Below are 19,719 nucleotides of genomic sequence, written 5' to 3' on the forward strand. Positions count from 1 at the left end.
TTAAACCCATCAAGGTGTAATCTGAAGGAACTATGTGCATTTTAAACCCATCAAGGTGTAATCTGAAGGAACTATGTGCATTTTTCTTTAGTAAAAAAAAAAATCATTTAAGAATCCAAGGCAGTTAAAAATCAATTAATTCTAATATTTATATCACCATTTGAAAGGAACAACAGAGTTCTGTGCACACTGTATTTTCACTAGTCCTCACGTAAGCCATAATAAGGTGATTTCATGAAAAATAGAGAAGTAAGCCCTTTTAAAAACCTGGCCTAAAAAAAGAAGGCCTCAGAGTCATTCTTCAGTCACAGTCACAAAAACTGTTATTCTTTTGCCACTGAATTCAGTGCGACTATGCTAATACATAGCTACCTCAGAGCTATATTGTGATTTCATGTAAAGCAGAAGAAACTGAATTCAATGAAATTCAATAGTGTATGTGGGATTAAAGTAAGGAACCCACACACCCTATTTTGACATGACCAGACCTGTTTTACAAACCTACTTTAATGTGATGTACCTCATTTCCTTCTTCTAACAAAACCTGACCTTTTGTATGGAACTACTTTTTTCAAATTACAAAAACAGCTTTGTCACGGTGAAAAAAAGAAGAAACTTAGATTATTTATAGGAAACAGCAGTAAGTGGGAAATGGGAGAGAGAGACGTATTTCAACAGAACAGCATCGACAGAAAAGCAGATGGAGAACCTAAAAACATGGAAGGGAATTGGAGTATATTCTGTTTGTGACCAGTTTCTGAACATTTCACAGTGGGAAGTCCACAACATTCTACAAAGCATAATGCTAAAGTAGAAAAATTATATTCAGAAGTACTGCAAATACTCAAAATTGCCCCCAAACAGGACTTTATAAATACATTGTTTGTTTGTTTTAAAATACAAGTACCACAGACTTCTATAAATGGTGTTGCATATTATATGGATTTAGTATTTGGTCCCGGTGTTCTTCGTATTTTTCTATCATTTTCTGCATGTCATGGTCACCTCCAATAACCTTGAAAACAAGAACATGAACATTAGAAATAATGCCATCGTAATATATATTTGCTTTTGAGCAAAATGAGACTACCACTGAAGCCAGACTGAAATACTCCTAGAAATCTGTTTAAATATTTCTCTGTTCAGAATCTGGCATTCATTGAAAAGCTATGTGTCTGATCCTAAAAACAATCAGAACTGAACAGCCCCCCACATTCCACCTATGTGATAACAACCAGACTTATGCTATTCTCTGTGGATAGCTGTAGTAAACATTTTTCTAAGGCTTTCTTTCTCCAAAGGTTATTAAAAAAGCAGCTTTATTTATTTTTACCACTAATTACCACTCTTAATATTTAAAGAGTTGTCCTGGTTTCAGTTAGGACAGAGTTAATTTTCCTCCTAGTAGCTGGTAGGGTGCTATGTTTTGGATTAGGATGAGAAGAGCGCTGATAACATGCTGATGTTTTAATTGTTGCAGAGCAGTGCTTACACCAAGCCAAGGACTTTTCAGCTTCTCGCTCTGTCCTGCCAGCGAGCAGGCTGGGGGTGCAGCAGGAGCTGGGAGGGGACAGACCCAGGACAGCTGACCCAAACTGGCCAAAGGGGTATTCCATACCATCTGACGTCATGCTAAACAATATATAGGGGTGGCTGGCCGGGGTGGGGGGCCGGCTGCTCGGGGATAGGCTGGGCATCGGTCAGCGGGTGGTGAGCAATTGCATTGTGCATCACTTGTTTCGCACACATTATTATTATTAATACTATTATCATTATTATTATTGTTGTTATTATTATTTCCCTGTCTTAATAAACTGTCTTTATCTCAACTCACCGGCTTCACTTTCCTGTTTCTCTCCCCCATTCCAGAGAGGGAGGGGGGAGGGTGAGCGAACGGCTGTGTGGTGTTGAGCTGCTGGCCGGACTAAACCACAACAGCCCTTTTGGCGCCCAACATGGGGCACGAAGGGTTGAGATACCGACAGATTTGACCAGAGTGTGTTAAACTAAAATTGGTATAAGTATTGGACCTGCTTAATAGTTGCTAGTCACAATGTTGATTGCCTTAATCTCAAGTCTGCTGTGCCTGTTTTCCAAATCGAGTTTTACAGCACATTACTTTCCGTATGTGCTCCCTGTCGCACTGTTTATCCTTTCTGGGCCCTGGTTTAAGATTGTTACGGTACTGTGCGGTGTAACAATGGCTTATGAAATGATGAGATTTCTGGTCATGACTCTAACCTGGTATTTGTACTCAGCACTGTCGTCGACTCTATACTTTGGAACCCATATCTCGGAAACTATTGGCAATTACACCTATTGCCTTTTTTCATCAGGGAGCCAATCTGTGGAGGGGACAGGGGAAGATATTTTTTCCTACCTGTTCACTCTCCCTTTCTCCTTCACCACCCTCTTATCCCCCGAGCTAGTTACGGTAGTTCTCCAAGATGTTGAATATCCTTGGGATACTCAGACCAGCACGTTCTTGTTGTTACGTCACCTGAATGCGCTTCAGGTTTTGTTTAAGGTTAAACAACTACTTAGGAATCTCATCCGGAGATCTGTCTTGAGGCGGGATAGTTGCGAGTGGCAGGGAGTGTGGGAGGATATGGGCAGGTTTCTCGAGCAGTGGGCACCTCCAGTGTTTTGGACATTCACCCCTGAACAAGAGTACAATAATCCATGTGCTTAATTGGTTATAACTAAAATTATACTCACTAGCACTGGGCAGGAAACTTTACATAAGGTATGTTTAATGAGCCACTCCTCATAGAGCTGATGAATAGCTTCTAAATATTCCTAGAAAAGAGGCATTCAAATAACAAACATTCCCAGGGATGAAACACATATAGCAATTTTTGTATGTTGTTAAGAAGTTAACAACTGCATATGAAAATGAGCATCAGATAGTTCCACTAACAAAAACATAAATCTGAGAAAAAAATTGTGAGAAAAATTAATTCCAGGTATATGGTTTTATTCCATAAAGAACCTCAAAGAGACAGAGCTTACAAGGGCACAGGGCTCGCACCACCTTGTAAGATCAAAAACCGTGCTTCTGTCCCACTGGTATAACCTGGCCCAAGATTTTAGAGAGAGAAATACAACAAAGGGAGGTAAGGACAAAAAGGGTAAGACTGCAAAGAAAACATACTGAAGGCACTTCCTGCATCAATGTTTTTCCTAATATTGCCAGTTCAGTTTCTCCTAACTGATTTAATTTCCTCTAAAAGCATTTCTGCCTCTCATCAACTATTAGATTTTTTTCATGGAAACCACTTAACATTTTTCATTCAAACTGGCTTCTCCCACTCCTGCCCCTCAGTAGAGCTACAACATAACATAATGTCTCTTCACATCCACCCAAGCAAGGATTTATTCTCCAAGGCAAAATTGTACCTGGCCCAAAATCTAGCTTTTTGCATGTATCTTCACATAAACATTCAACTGACAATTACTTCTACTGAACTACGCAGCAGTAGATACCCTTATAGTGTACAGCATGTCTCCTATAACTACATTTCTTTCCATTTAGGATTTGTTTAGGAGAAAGCCTGTTTAGTGAAAAGCTATTGTGTAACCTGTGACATACAAAGTGACCATTCTATTGATTTATTTTTAAGCAGGTTCCCAGATACTATTTTCAAGAAGTTGCTTGTTTTGAGACACAAGCAGAGACACTCTTCAAACATAAACTTCCTGGTAATAGCAGATGATAAGCACCCACAGAATTTTCAGCATCTGCATGCACGAGTATCTGTGCTTCAAAAGGGTGTCTTTATGCTATTTAATGATACAAAAAACAATTAGCTTTTTACATCTTGGAGAAGATTAACAGTTGATTAATACTCCACTAAAACATTCAGCTATAGTACACTGATTACTAAAACATAACGCTTGGGAAAGTCAGCATGCACGATAGATCATTTTTATAAAGTAAACCAAAATAAAATACTGAAGTTTTAATTCACAATGGAAACAGAACAGAACAGAATATCCCAAGCTGGAAGGGGCCCCCAAGGATCATCAAGTCCAACTCCTCCAGACAGCTGCAGTTAATTTTGGAAATACACTCAGGATATGATTTAAGGACTTACATTGGCATTAATGTGTTTTTCAAGCTCATTGTAACCACATATATTGAAGGAACTCCTTACCAGAGGAATGATTTTTTCCTCTTCTCTACATCTTCTCTTTAATCTCTCATAACAAACTTCAGGAGAAGTCTGCAGGTAAACTGTCAACAAAATATATATAAAACTGTCAATAAATGTAATAATGTATATAAAACTGTAAATAAAACATCTATATAACATATATAATAATATATATATATAACATATATATAGGTAAATAATAGTTACGTTCAAGGATCAGCTTTAAAAGCAAAGAAAAATATTCACAAATTAAAGAAGGAAAGGATCCTGATTTGGGTACCACCACTGAACCTCCACTTTGGCACTGCTGTTAATCAACCCCTGAAACATCCATGAATTCATACTGTCTTATGATACACATCATAGCCACTACCATAATGAATAATGTGATTATGAAGAAAAAAATATTTTTTTCCTCACAGTAAAGAAACCCACCCACGAACGTGCCCCTCCAGATCCCATCAAAATTTTACCTATCAAATCAACTGTAACATCAGTGTTGTTCTGGATCCAGTCAAACCATTCACTTAGGACAACGTAATCCACCTCTGGCATTTTCCCGCTGAAAAAACATGAAAGTCATCATTCATTGAACAATACACAAAGATCAATTTTAAACTCATATGGACTGGTGTTTTTTTAACCTGACTAGAACTACTCCCAATTTATTCCAGCATATGTGAAATGAAAACAAAACCAACATTGAAGGCCTTATAAAGTACTGTCTATACAAATAGTCCAAATTTTTCTCTTTCTAAAAACACTGACTAGCATAAAGTTTCTATTATTAGCAGTTAAAAGCATTAATAATGTTTCCTACCACAGCTAAGAAACAGTTACTTGGTGACTAAGAAAAAAAAACATTACCATGTTGAGGTATAAAGTGACATTTATACAATAATAGCAAATGAGTGTCAATTATATTTATTATATTTATTACTCATGTTTCTTACATCAGGATAGTATCAAATATATCTGAACTGCATGACACCAGAAAGTCCTGATTTACTCAGAAGCAATGACGTTTCACTATAGAAACCAAAGTAAAGAGCAGTGAAAAAATAATGACACCATGTAAATAAAATTAACTCCTACTGTAAGAAATATTTGTGTTCTGAAATATTCAGCATGCTTAATTTGAACTTTGTATTCAGAACACACAGACAATATTGGAGACAACTACCCCGAAAAGTTATCTCAGTAAGAATATAAAATCTCAAACTCATGTAAAAGGTAGTCTACAGATGATATATTAAGGACCACACTACACTTTTACTGGTATCAGAGCTTTCTCATATTACCATATTCCTAAATAGTCAAATATTACCAGTTTCAGATTATTTTGTATTCTAAATTGATTACAGTAACACATACTCCACTCTCTTCCCTAAATGCCTCTGTAACAGAAATAAAGTAAAGAAGAAGAAGGTATTGACAGACTCCTGTCCTTTCCAGCTGAATGATTAAAAACAATTGCAACATTTTAAATACTGCTGAATAAAGATCTTCCACAGATTTCTCAACCATTCTCCTGGCAACATGTTGGATCGCTTGCAAAACCGAATAAAGATAATCCAGAAAGATATTTCCACTTAAGTATGCAAGAAAGCAAAACCAGTATTCCTATCACCTCCCTTTTTTATCTGCCATCCAGCTGAATATCTTCCAATTCACTGCTATTCCTCTAACGTATCAGTAAGCGTACATTTCTGATATAAGTAAGCCAAACACTGATTCTGCTGCTTTACTCTGGAAGACAGGAAGCTCAAAAGAAATTACAAATAAGAAGGGGAAAAAAAAAAAAAAGAACACCATTCTTAACCTAAAGGATATATCCACATCAGTTCTGCACTGACCTCCCCTGCGGACAACATGCCTTTGCCTTCCATGTGTCTGCAGAGTCCCCTGGGTAATCACATGAAGATTCTGTATCGGGCTCAAGGTCCCTAAAGATACAGGTTTTGCTGCATCTTTGAAAAGTTTGCTGACATTTGACTCCTAGCAAATAAAGTGTTTACCGCAAAATTATAAATACCTATGAATCCAAATGGGACAAAGTGCGAGTGCTTACCCTGCAACGTATCATGTATACTCACGTGCACACATTTAAAAATCTTCTACTGTTTTACACCTAACACGAGCATGTCTTTCAGTGCTAAACTCAGATGTTCAATCACAACAAGAACTTGGACACTCATGCAATCTGTGCATGCCGGAGAAGCTCTCAGCAATGGCTCAAAATTTAAGCCTTCCATCATCGTCGTAAATGTTATGCTATTTCTCTCTCTCTCTGGGAAAAAGTCTGCAAAGCCAAAACACAAATACTGAGTGACACTGGATCAAAGAGCTCCTACTCCTGATATTCCACAGCTCTTCATCCTTTGCTTAAACTAAACATCCACCTGAAGGAGGACTTGTATAGACTAGGAAAAAAACGAATTCTGCATTTTTAAGACCAGAACCCTAAGCAATACATTCTCTTACAGAAAAGAAAGCAGAAAAAAAAAAATCTGATCTTTGTAGCATGCTTACACCACACAGTCTGAGACTTTATTTTGAATTTTTTGGGAAAATGCCTTCCACACACCTGAAAATATCTGTTGAGCAGCATGAGCCTGAAGGCTTTTCTGGATAAAATTTTCAGTAAAATTTAAAGATGTGAGGTCAGTTTTGTTCTGCAGACCTTTAATCTGACAGGAATAATTCCATTTCTACAATGGGCAACCTCCTGTGTTCTCTGCAAGCTTCTTTTGCATGTTTACTAACTTATGTAATTAACACTATCCTACAGACAGCAGTTTCCTTCTCGGAACATTAATGGGGAGAGAAAAAGCATCTGGAAGGATACAAAGACATTTTCCTTTGCAAAATCTATTGAGTTACAAAATGATTTTTTAAATTCTCATGCAGCAATTGAACAAGAAACATAGCACAGGATGTAATCTTTTTAAGTTAAAAAGGCCTTTTCCCTGCCACAGGGTACTATTATCCTTCTACATAAATTTACCAAGCCTAAAGTTTATATTTTCCCTTTGTTCTTCTGATGGAGATGACACTATCTTCTAATTTTTCAGCATCTAATGTATCCACAGCTTTTATCTAATTATTCTTTTGTTGTTATATTCTTCAAATATCACTCTTTCCCATTTTTATTGTTTGCAGCTGGTGTGCCAATAGATGACAAGTGATTATCCCAACTGTTCTGTACGAATATGGCACTGGTTTTGTCTCTTTAAACAGGCTTTCAGTTCTTTTGATCATTCCAGTATCCCAGCTTCACACCTGTTTTCAGTTTTAGTTCATAGGTCATGAGTGAGCAGTAAGAAGTGTAAAAAGTAATGTTTCCTTCTAAAAGCTCTGTACAAGAGCACTAATATTTCATTCTCTCCTGGAAACTTTTTGCCAGATACTTCCAAGAATTACATACACTTTTCTCTGAACTACACAATGCTAGCATTATTTTGTAATCAATCAACTTATATATATATACACACACACACATATATATATAAAAAATAACTTTATAGAAGTTATATTATATATGATAAAAGGTATATTTATATTGTATGTATCTGCTTTTCAACTAAGTACCTTCTATCTTACAGTTGAAATTTTTGTCAGCTCAACTAAATGATTTAGCATAGTCTCCCTTTGAACCAAAGCAGCAATCCAAAGACTGATCCAACATGAAAACCTCCTTCCACCCTGACACTTCCCCTCTCACTGTCTCTCTTAAATGGGATTTCCTGCCACATTACAATCATCAGCTCCTGCACTTCCATGAAAAATTGCTCAGGAAAGTCTCCAAAAACCTCCCTGACAAATACTTAACTTCAGACTGATTGTCACAATTCACAATTACTAGATTAGACTAACATGATGCATCTTTGATCACTGACTTTACAGTTTTATCTACCGCTTTAATTGTTCTCTTTCCTAATTTGTTCAGCAACTGCACTCAGTACCAAGCACAAACCTGTAGTTACTAAGAAGACCTTCACTAGCCCCTAATACAGGCTCTACAATTGCTTTATATCACAGGGATACCGCCTCTAAGTTAAAAAACTTTCTACTGAGCGAGAGATTTCACATGCTACCAGAACTCTGAAACAGACTTCATTTCTGCTTCAGTTATGGTTACTGCTATATCCATACACCCGTTAGCATCTTCTCTTATAAGCAGTTTTACTTATTGTACACAGAAGTATTAGGTTTTTAGACAAGTCTGGATGATCTTTACAGAACTATGGCTAGTAAGGATAGGGCAGCAAACAAGTAATATGGAATAAAGCTATGGAAATGCTTGTCATAGGACATCCTGGAAACTTAAGGTCGAAGCATGCTTAAGAGGAGACTGGACAGGTTCATGGAAAAATAAATTCTCCATAGGTCACCAAATACACTCTTTTCAAGTATTTGCGGCCACCACTGGAGACAGGGTATGAGGGGGAATGAATTTACTATTTTTTTTTTCTTCTTCTTGAATGTGAATCGATGCCTATTTTCACATAGTACCAATTTTTCCTTGTTTTATTTCTAATCCTTTTACACACACACATATTGTATTTTGGTTTGCTATTAGTACCATCAGCTGGCTTCTAGTTCACTGTAACAAAACACAAGTGCCTTCTGTCCAACGTTAAAAAGTGCTGAAGCAACAAAACATCTTAGATACCATTAAAAATTTTATTACAAAATTAACACAAAGCTGACATATGCAGACTTTGCCTCATAGCAGCCAAGTTTCTCTTGGGACAAAAGCAGTTTGTCTACCATGAAAAAAATGTTGCTAATTAAAAAAAAGAATGGCATTCCAGTTACATTTCCACTGTATACAGACTGGGATAAATAATGTCTCTTCCTGTTTCTGTTTGCCTCACATCTTACTGTCTCTCAGTAAAGTGTCAAACTAGTTCAGTAAATGACTAGAAACTTACGTAGCATGGGTGCCATCTTGTGGCATGCCACCATTCTCCCTGCACACAGGGGCAAGAAAATGATTTTGTCCCATAAGACTACTGAAAAAAATATTAAAACAACATTACGTATTTTCAGTACACAATCAGCATTATAAAAAATACCTGTGCTGATTGCTGCACTATTTAGTTAGTACAGAGTGGATGAGTTATACACAGGCCAGGTAATAAATGTTTTTTCTGTCCTGGGCCACAGTATTATGCCCCAGAACAACAACAAAAAAAAAAAGGTTAGACCCAGCTGCTCTATGACTGCCCTAAGCACATTTTGGGGGGCTTGGAGGAAGACCGCAATTCAGAAAATGACATTTACAGACAAACAGTTCTCGTTCTTTCTTTACTCACTCACTGACCAAAGGGTTTTGAGTCTGTGTTGATCCTGTGAACCCTGATTCTGAGCTATACCATGTGAGGGCTAGAATGCTTATTGCTTGAGTTCTTTCTTGCAAGATGTGACAGTCCTGGATGCTATGTCTGATAATACTATCTAGTTCTCTCCCTCCTATAGTATTATTCTTTATAGCCCCATGTTTTTTGAGCTATTCAGTATTTGATTGCTTTCATTTAAGCAAGACTTGTATATTCAGCTGGAGAGCAGATAACTTCAATTAACGGTTTTGTAAATGCTAAGATTTTCTAAAGACGAGAGCACTTGTGAAGAATGCTGACACCTGTCCCACATCCTCTAGATTTTACTCTACCAGTGGACAGCAGACCCTGTACAAAGCACACAGCCACTCCAACAAAGAGTGGTACAAAAGCACAGACTACTTAGATGCAAATAACCAAAGAAATCATTGGACGCTTTTATTTAATTAAACACAGAAAATAAAAGTAGAAAATAATATACTGTACCTTCGATATAAATTTTCTACAAAAATGTATTTTGCACTGTGAATTGACCTCTCCATCATTCTTACCGGGGAAATCTACAAAATAAAACTTGACAGTCACCAACTACATTTTTTACATTTTATCAGCTATTTGTGTTTTTTCAAGTTCTTATTGCACATAATGTCCTGTACATTCTGAAATACAAAACATTTTCAGCTCTTCCAAATCCTATAATAAGAAAAATCACTGGGGAAAGGGAACACAAAACCCAAGTGTAAATAATCTTATTTGTGGTCACTACATTGTTAAAACACCTTTGTAATTAAATTTTATTCATATGCAAGTTTCAAGGTAGCTACAGAAGTATTCAACACAGCAGCTGAAGTACAAAATAAGCAGCAATCCACTTAGGACTTACAGAGCAACAAAAACTATTGCTACCTGAATTGCTGCCATCTTGAAGTTTGTTACTGTCTCAATAGCACAGTCCTTACATCAGAAAAACTGTAGCAAGACAGCAGAACTTTAAAGCTGTTTCAAGTGTTCTACCCCTCCAGATGCCAAAAAAATCACTGACAACGGTTGCCTTAGCCACATCTTGCTTGTGTTCAAACAGTGCTCCATTTTGGAGAAGACAGATTCTCTGACACATACTGATTCCTGCAGACCAATGCAATCCTGGAAGCGCTCTTTCCAATCAGGTACTCTGCATGTTAATCACCATGGAATCATCAGTGGTTTCAGCGAGGTTCAGGTGGCAGCAAAGTACAGACTAAAATGCTGGGCAATCCTTAGGAATTTTTTAATGAGCTTTTTCTACAACAGAATGAGATTTTTATCATTCTGGAAAACCGGAAAAGCACTGGTATGAAATACTTAGAGAAAAAGAAGATAAAAGAAAAAAAGGGCATAAACCATCTGAAGTGAAGCAACAGATAAAATTTGTGTGGAAATATTTTGGAAAAACATGAGAAACAACAGCTAAATTTGTGCTAGACAGCAATGGAACGTCTTTATTATTAATTAAAACATGCCAAAGGTTTGCAATAGCTGTGCTTATATAAAGATCAATACAGACAAGTCATCAGCATGTGATGAAGCTGTTGTTGCAAGTCTAGCTCTTAAAGGGTGATGCAAAAGAAGCAGTATTACTTTTGGGAAGCAAAGGATCTGAGCAGATAGGAAGCAGGTGTTCCACCCTTCTGGAGCATGTGTAGAGCATAACAACATTATCTTTTCATCAAAAATGCATACGCAGTGCAGGAACAAAGAAAGAATACACAGAGAATTCTAATTTTCAGATACAAGATTAAAACAAATATTTATTACTCATAACCGCATCTTACCAACTCTTTCATAAGTTAAGTTCTTTAAGTTAAAAGAAAAACATACTTACTTACCATTGGTCTAATATGCTGCTCCAACATTGTAAGCTGTATGTAAGACTGTAATGTTATCCCCCATCTGGATGCATCTTGGTACAGTAAGCCCTGGGGTTAGAGACGGAAGCAAGACAGAGGTGTTTTTTTTGTTTTGTTTTGTGTTTTTTTGTTTGTTATTGTTGTTAAGGTTGAACAACAAAAAATTGAAGTTGTGTATTTCAAAACTATGCACTACAGCAATACATTTACTAATTAAAAACGCATCTGCTACTGTATTTTTGTGCAGTGATAGACTCTCGCAATACCCAGTCCATCCAGAAACACATATATGGTTCCAGGAAGCACATCTCAGGCCTCAGAAAAGATGTCTTTTAATACAGACCCTTACAACTTTTTTTTTCCCCCAAGGGACCCTCAAAGCATTTCTCAGATTGCTTTCTGAGATTTCTCAAATTCTCCTTCTCACTGCTTCAATTCTCCCCAACATTTACAAGCATCAGTCCCTCCTGCAATGCAGTTAAAAGATCTGACTTGAAATAAAGCATCATTCAGTGTATTCGCTGAAGTGGCATGGCTTCAGTCCATAAATCTGACCTCTTTTTCTCCCTGTTCACGATCAGAACGAAAAACTAATTTGAAGTACACAGATTGCTGGGATGAGATGTGACACAACCAAGCATGCCTCACGCTTTTACTAGTAACAATAAAGCACAGCATCAGCAAATCCTCAGAGGGGAATCAACTTTTCCACAGGACCTACGCTAGCAGTAACGGTAACAAATACATGTTTAAGCACATGTGGCTTAGGGTGTATCCACAATGCTGTGTTGACAGCAAATTCCAGATGAGCTTGAGCACTGATCTCGGTCAGGAATGAGATTTTTGCAACAGAAGTGATCTACAAGCAAGGAAGGCTGACATCACAAACCACTTCAACCATTCCAGCAAAAGTGTATCTGTGGATATAGTCAGAGCCCTTAGATCCCTGTCTCAGGGCATAGACGTGACCAAGTGACTTACCCACAGGGAATGGTTACAAATGGTAACCACCCTAAAGAGAGCAGAAACTCTCGACTCCCAGGACTAAATTTTCTATCTGTATCAGTCTAACAATATTAACTGATGAAATACACTTCTCATTTTCAGAGGCAGATTAATAGCGAAGACATTCTTCACTTCTTTGAAATACATGTTAAGTCGGTTTAAATACAACTGTCACAGTAGGGGCTTTCTGTGACATTCTTCAGCTTGTACCCAGTAAAAAAAAAGTGTATAATCCAATATTATGTCTGGACCTCTACCTACAACCCCGTTTTATGCAGCCAAGTCACACTTCCTTGGTAGAGTTACAGTGTTTTGAAAGCAGGCATTCCGTGAGTACACTGCCCCTCATCACTCAGCTACACAAAGATAAAAATTTACGATCCCTGCTGAAACAATGCTTAATATTCAACATGTCTACTATATGCATGTCTTAATCACAGTAAAAGTGATTTTTGCATCATAGAGCTTTATTTTTTGCTGTGTGAAATTACAACCACACCCTTCATAACAGTTTTACTGACTGGTAAGAAGTCCTCATTTGTGTTTTCTAAAAAGAATAGTTATTGTAATTGTGCAATCTGTTTCTATCACTTACCAGGATATTATGACCACGAACATTCCTCCATTTATTCACCGGTTCTGTCAAGACCTTTTTAAAAAAAAAAAAAAAAAAAACATGTTAAACATACTTTAGATTTGAAATACTTACTTGACCCCTCAAGTCTACAACTACTTTTAATGAATACTCGCTTGGTAAGTCAGAGTATTCGGGACATGTACTGAAAAGTTCATCCCTCTTTAATAAAGAGCACTGAATCCTGAAACACAAAATATAACCATGAACACTGTTTAAAAAAAAAAAAAAGACAAATATAATTTCTTATCGTGATCTTCTTATTATTTTTAAATTTTCAAAATTTAACACTGGATTGATTACAGGCCCAGATATAATTTCACTTTTCAAGTCATTTATCAATATGATGTAGGGGAAAGAATGGCTAGCTGAGTACCAACCACATTTCAACGACCTGTTCATTCCTTCATAAATTGAGTTCCCAGAGAATAACGCTTCTTACCAAAGGAAAAGAAGATGAGAACGCCATTGTATTAGTTTCAGGTTTATTATTGTGACCTAAAAGTCAAAATGCATTCAAAACTTCTATAATGTTTAAAAATAATCAGGAAAAGCTTCTAACTAGAGCAGGTAAAATCACAAGAGACTCATATAGTTCACAGAAGGTCTAAAACTGCTGGAGTACTGTAGAACCAGAAAATCTGATAACCTGGGAAATTAACTGGGTTATTATAAAATGTTGCACTACAAGCAAATTAACGTTTGCTATCTTTTTGATTAATAGTTATTTATTCCATAGGATCATTACCAAATAACATCTGGAAACCAAGCATTGCTATGTGGAATCCTTTTACCAAATGCATTCCCAGGTCCTCTGGAAAAAGTATGAACATCTGACATACACAAAAGCAACTGTTTACTGAGGTTTGATCTCAAATATTGTTTAAAAGACAGTAAGCCCGGCCTTTCCTTAATCCTGTTCTAAGCAATATGAAATCAAATTCAACATTGGTCTAAGCAATTCCCAGGAACAATTATAACAGATGTATTATTTTATCTATTTACTGGAATCTCTGTTACATGACATAGATATTTGTACATCATTACTTGTATGTCTTTGCTTTTTACAAAACAAATGTAAGATATTTTTTTTAATTACATGAAATAGCATATAAGCAAACATGCCCAAACATGCCCAACCCATGTGGGCTGCTGTCAATTTACAGAGGTACAAACTCTAATCTACATGTTTTATTGATATTTTAGCATTAAGTGCTATATTACACGTGATCTAAAAGTCTCTTCCACAACTTGACTATAAATACCTAAATATTTGCAGTAGTAAGTACACTGGCTCACAACATGCTGCTTCTTTCTCAGTAGCCTAAGAAGGAACAACAGTTCTGAGTTAACTGTCAATTTTGTCAAGACATGCAAATGCTTTGTGATGTAAATAAAGATAAAGAAATGCAAATCCAGTACCTCAATATTAGTAGTCTGTGCAAAATAATCCAGACATGTTGTTTTTCCACTTGCAATGTTCCCCTCGATACTTATCTGATGAAAAATAGTACCGCCTTTAAAAATTGTGTTATTGCAAAAAAGTAAATGCCATATGTAAAAACTTACTTTTTCCATACAAAGTATACTATTGCCTTATAAAATCAATAGATTATTTTATAGAACTACATTAGGGATCAGTTTGGATTTTGTGGCTCCCCAGAGACCACCACTTTTTCCTCTCCCCAAAGTACATATGCAAGCAGTTCCTTTACAATGCAGGGGGCAGCTTACTCTTTGACCCCCGCCCCACGTAGCCAGCTGCCTGCCTGTGTTCCCACTTTCCCCCGTGCTGCGCATGCAGCCACTTCCCATCTCCTCCCCACGGCCCTAAGAGCTTCAGGGGGTCACCCGCTACTGCTCCTTCCACATTCCCACTGCACCACCTGCCACACCTCAACCTCAGGCTTAAACTTCACTTTCAACTTAAAATAAATGCCAAGTGAAGTAATAATTTCAGTATCCATTAAACAGATTTCTTAAAAATTGATTAGCACTTTTAGAAACCTACACAATTAAAATTTGGGCACTGAAATTTACAAAACTAAAACAAGAAAAAAGCTCACAGATTTGTACAGAGCAACTGCTACGCCAAGCACCGAACACCCAACTTCAAACTGCAACTCGTCCCTTCAGCAATTCCCTACACTTGCACAAATCCTTCACAACTGTACTGCAACTAACAGATAGAGATAAATGTGAACCTGCATTTTAGGTTTACTGTTTCTGTTTTCTTTACAAATGTAAACCTGCATTAGGTCTTCACATTTACCTATAAAGATAACAGACAGAGTAATGGATCCACCATCTGGAGACTGGCCAACGAACAGACACATTTAATAGTTGTCAATGCATGTACACTTACAAAAAATAAGATGTTAAACATTTTACGTTCTTTTTCAAAAAAAATGTAAATACTTACAACAGTCTTCTTATCATCTCCTTTTATGAGATGTTTATCTAAAATGGGAAAAAAAAAAAGACAAGAGTTACAACCAAGGTCTTCATAATTTATATTTATACTCAGCCTCTTACTGTGAGCTCTTCCACTAAGTTTTGGGTTCTCTGCTGGCTAAGGTGAACACTTGCAAAACTACAAATCTGTACGGCTTTGGGTAATCATGTAACCATGTAACAGACAGGCTGTAGGGTACACTGACACAGTTTCATCTTAAGTTCTCCATTGACTTTAACACTGGAGTCCAACAGTGAGCACCTGCACCTCTTCAGCACACTTCTGCATACACTGGGCTCCTCAGATAGTTCGTATTTGCTGTGGGGTCACAGTGCGAGGCCCCAGATCTTCACGGGCTTGATAAGAATTAAGATTTTAGGATGCTTCCAACACGATAAAAATCTTTGAAAGCAGCACCGACGTTACTAGCCCTTAACCAATGCACACAAACCAACAACGACAACAGAAAACAGGCAGCACCAGGGAACGCCGAAGCGCTGGGTGAAGGCCAGTCAGGGGCCACAAAGGCACATTAAATGGAAGGAACGGGCCCTCTGGGCACACACACGGGCTGAGAAGAATCTCGCTGCTGCCCGTTAAGGGACCTGGCAGCTGCTTTTACCAACATAACCGGTGACACGGAATTAAAAACTAAAAAATAAATAAAACCGAGAAACGCTTCCCACTTCCCCCTCTCGCCCCCCGCCCCGTTTATCGCACCGGGCCTGCCCGCCCCCCCCCGATTTACAGTCGCCACTGCAGCGGGGGCCGGGCCGGCCGCGCAGCGCCAGGCCTCCCGCCGAGGAGCTCGTCGCTATCGCTGCCGCCGCCCTGCCGGGACAGGCCGCGCCCGCCGGGCCGCTTCTGAGGCCGCGCCACCCCCGGGCCCCGCGCAGCGCCCAGGCCGCGCTCAGCCGCCACATCGCCCATCCCCGCCGCCGCGCCGCGACCCTCGCCACCACGGCTTCCGGCCGGCCGGCGGGGCGGAGCGGGGCGGTTCGGGGCGGAGCGGGGCGGTTCGGGGCCGTTGGGGTCCCCGCCCGCCGGATCGCGGCACGGCAACGCCCGGCGCGGCCCCTGCGCCATGGCGGCGGTGGATGCCGGCTTCGCCCGCTCCCCGCGGGGCGCCCTGAAGCTCGGCCGTATGGTAGGGGTAGGGGCGGCGGGCGGGCTCCGTCCCCTCAGGCGGCCCCGGTACCTGAGGAGCCCTGCGGGGAGAGCTCGCTGCGGGGCTGCTCGGGGGTCGGCCTCTCCTCTCATCCCTTCTCTTCTCGCAGCTGGTGGCCTTTGTAGCGTTCGTCTGCTTCGTTGCCTCGAGAGCCCATGAAGCATACACAGCGCTTGCGATCATGGAAGTTATCATCACGTTGTTGTTCTTTCTACTGTATTTGCTAAAACTAGACAAAAGGATGACCTGGCTATTCTGGCCTTTGGCTGTGAGTATCGGCTCGCGTTCGAGATGAAGCCTATTTTATGCGTGTTGTAATCTTGAATGGAAGACTGCTCGGAGAGTTCACTTGCAGGGTTAATTCAGTCCTCGCTTCCATGAAGTTAAAAGCAAGAATAGTATTTAATTGTTGAGTCACTTTTGCCCAACAGCAACTGTTGTGTTCTTTTGCACAGACTTCTAAAGAGCTGGTTTATATCAGTTAATGTAGGGGTTTGTTGTTTTTTTTAACAGTTCCTCCTGTAGTTAGTATCATTTGCTTAACTTTATAATACTGTACCTTTCATCCTTCACATGACAAATTAAATACATACTTTCCTTAAATATTAACGAGTTCTCCTCTTACTTCTTTTTTTAAAAATTTGCTTACTGTTTTAGTCTGTCAGGTCAAGTAGATAGACTTGCAACAGAGAATTTGCATAAATTCGATTGCCAAAAAAACAAGAAGTGAAGACAGGTGAAATGAGGATGTTTTGTCACGAGTGCTCTTCTAACATCAAGCCACTGGGTGTCACTATTGATCTTACACGGGTTTAATCCTATTGTCACAGTAAACGGCAACTTTTTACTACTTGTACCATACTGGGAGCTATTCACATTCTTCTTAAGGTGCGTATTTCACAATATTTTGCTTCCACTGCTTTTTTCAGGATATTTTCAACTCAGTGATAGCAGCTGTGTTCCTCCTAATTGTGTGCCTGTTTGCAGTAATAATCAAGACCAACAAAGTGACACTGGCTGGAGGAGTAAGTAGGAAAATATTAATGAATTTTGATTCTTAAAATCAACATGATTTGGTATCCTTACATTTTGATAAGGCCATGAAAACAACTCTGTTATAGAAAACCAGTCACAAACAGACGTGAATGCACATTAATTTATCTCACTTAATCCCCAAATCAAGTAATTTAAAGACTTTATTGGATTTAGGAACTACTGTGTAGAAGTAGTACTAATGCTGAAAACAGTTAGCTTAACTAATCAGAGTAACGTGCATTTACTTCAACAGTTAGAAATTCTAGGTGGGAGAATCCATAGTCGTTCTTGGACTATCCAGTTTGGTTACAGGATTTAAGAAGAAATGCCTGCTGTCTTACTAAAAAGGGTTGAAACTTTTTATCAGATATGCTGGTACTTCCCTTGTGAAGCGTATATTATTTTTTCTGACAACCTGAGAAATTATGGCACTTGAAAAGGTCTTTTCATACTACGAAGACTTTTTTGTACTTATGATCCAACCAGTTTACTATCTTAAGCAACTGGTATTATTAATTTGATGGAAAGCTAAAAAAAAAAAAAAAAAGAGCAGTAACAAGCAGTGAGGGGGGAAAAAATCAGTTTTGAATATACTTCAGTCAGTTTCCTGAAATACAAGTCAAGTTAGAATGTGATGAGCAACCAAAAATAAAATAATAATGAACAGAACTTGTCACCTGAGTTTTTCAAAATCAGCCTAAGAGTCAGAGGGATGCAAAGCTGTTGCCCACATTGGTGCTGATAACTGTCAACCTAAGCAAAAAGATTTCATGATAAATTGACAAACTATGGTAGAATATAATTTATATTCTCAGTTACAAGATGAATATGAATTAAAGGTAAGTTGAAAGCAGAAGACGTTCCAATCAGATAGGTTGGAAAACAAGTTTGGGCAGAACGCATGACGTCCTCAATACTGGGAGAAAGAAAATTGCCCTTAGGCTTGTATTCCTGTCTTGAACTATGCTTTCCAGAAAAAGCTTGCCTTAGCATTACTCCTGCTGATCAGACAATTCAATTTTAAAACATACTTGAATTAAAACAAAGTGTGGAATCAGACTGAAAGGCAAGGGCTGAGAAGGTTAACTGCGCAGTCATTCTGCAAACACACTTTTCCAGCTGCCTGCCCAAAGTCGTATTTTTAAACATTGATGTACATTTTCTTCGATTTCAAATGTTTCCAGTTCAGTGTTTCTGACAAGAGAAGCACTATCACTTTCCTTCTAGGCTTGTTTCTACAAGTGCTGACTTTACTCTGGGCCAGAAGTTAGACAGTTGTTAAAGACATAGAATGATTTTCTTTTTGGATAAAAGCATTGTCTTGCTTAATGCAGCATCATTAGTTTCTCTTTCAAGGAGAACACATCATTTCTAGCTCTTGAGACAAACATCAGACAAAGACAGGGTGTAGACTGCTGTATGAAAGGTTGATGAGATTTAAATACCTAATTTATCAGCTGTCTCAAATCACACACAGATTTAGAAGGCCAGAAGCACCATGGGGAGATGCAATTACTGCTTCTTTGAGGAACAGCAGATGAGTCACTACAGCAAAAGATAGAGGTTCTAAGAGAAAACTAATGTTATCATTGTTATTTTTGCAGGTGCTTGGTTTGATATTGCTTGTTCTCTGTGTTGTTGATGCAGTTCTTCTTTTCCAGAAGATTAGCATTAGTGGACCAAGAGAAAGGAATGTTCCTGCAAAATAAGATTACTATTTTAGAAGAGTTTCTTAACTGATGATTGTTTTACTGTTCTCTTTTAAAGAATGTGTTTTCATGTGTTCACCTTTGAATTTCCTGTGCATTTCTCTACATTTTTGCAAGTATTGTTCATAAGTATTATTACATCTATATATAGTTTCAGCGTTGCAATTTCACCAGTTTATACTTCACAGAAAATTGTCTTGTGTTTTTCTAAACTTAACTACATCTTCATCTGGATGAAAATTAATTTCATAATTGTCTTTCTGTAATAAAAAGATTTACAAATGGCCCTGAATGCGTTATTTCACGTTATTTGTCAAGTGTACTT

The 19,719-nt window shown here is 38.3% G+C and overlaps 2 protein-coding genes across 3 annotated transcripts; one reads left to right on the forward strand and one right to left on the reverse strand.

Annotated features, from left to right (window-relative positions):
- Positions 1-491: 491 nt before the first annotated feature.
- Positions 492-16,405, reverse strand: TK2 (thymidine kinase 2). Of its 2 annotated transcripts, XM_048068998.2 has the most exons (10): positions 16,231-16,405; positions 15,450-15,487; positions 14,450-14,524; positions 12,989-13,042; positions 11,368-11,457; positions 9,989-10,062; positions 4,631-4,719; positions 4,158-4,237; positions 2,719-2,799; positions 492-1,015 (listed from the first exon to the last, which is right to left on the reverse strand). In XM_048068998.2, the coding sequence occupies exons 1-10, from the start codon at positions 16,403-16,405 to the stop codon at positions 917-919; spliced, it is 855 nt and encodes a 284-aa protein (XP_047924955.2). In that variant the 3' UTR covers positions 492-916. The 2 variants fall into 2 exon arrangements, with proteins under 2 accessions (XP_047924955.2, XP_047924956.1); XM_048068999.2 differs by lacking the exons at positions 12,989-13,042; positions 14,450-14,524; positions 15,450-15,487; positions 16,231-16,405 and adding an exon at positions 11,944-12,111.
- Positions 16,406-16,424: 19 nt separating this feature from the next.
- On the forward strand, positions 16,425-19,680 carry LOC125183373 (chemokine-like factor). Its single transcript, XM_048069002.2, has 4 exons — positions 16,425-16,629; positions 16,760-16,918; positions 17,580-17,675; positions 19,290-19,680. Exons 1-4 carry the CDS (start codon positions 16,567-16,569, stop codon positions 19,392-19,394), a joined length of 423 nt encoding a protein of 140 aa, XP_047924959.2. The 5' UTR covers positions 16,425-16,566; the 3' UTR covers positions 19,395-19,680.
- The last annotated feature ends 39 nt before the right edge of the window (positions 19,681-19,719 follow it).

This window comes from Anser cygnoides, chromosome 12, assembly GCF_040182565.1.
Source record: "Anser cygnoides isolate HZ-2024a breed goose chromosome 12, Taihu_goose_T2T_genome, whole genome shotgun sequence".
NCBI classification, from domain to species: Eukaryota; Metazoa; Chordata; class Aves; order Anseriformes; family Anatidae; genus Anser; species Anser cygnoides.

Coding starts and splice junctions, on each gene's coding strand:
- LOC125183373 (XM_048069002.2), top strand. CDS start 16,567: ATGGCGGCGGTGGATGCCGGCTTCGCCCGCTCCCCGCGGGGCGCCCTG. Junction 16,630..16,759: donor CCCTGAAGCTCGGCCGTATG/GTAGGGGTAGGG, acceptor CTCTTCTCGCAG/CTGGTGGCCTTTGTAGCGTT. Junction 16,919..17,579: donor GGCTATTCTGGCCTTTGGCT/GTGAGTATCGGC, acceptor TGCTTTTTTCAG/GATATTTTCAACTCAGTGAT.
- TK2 (XM_048068998.2), bottom strand. CDS start 16,405: ATGTGGCGGCTGAGCGCGGCCTGGGCGCTGCGCGGGGCCCGGGGGTGG. Junction 13,043..14,449: donor CACAGACTACTAATATTGAG/GTACTGGATTTG, acceptor TTTTTTAAAAAG/GTCTTGACAGAACCGGTGAA. Junction 4,238..4,630: donor TGTTACAGTTGATTTGATAG/GTAAAATTTTGA, acceptor TTTTGTTGACAG/TTTACCTGCAGACTTCTCCT.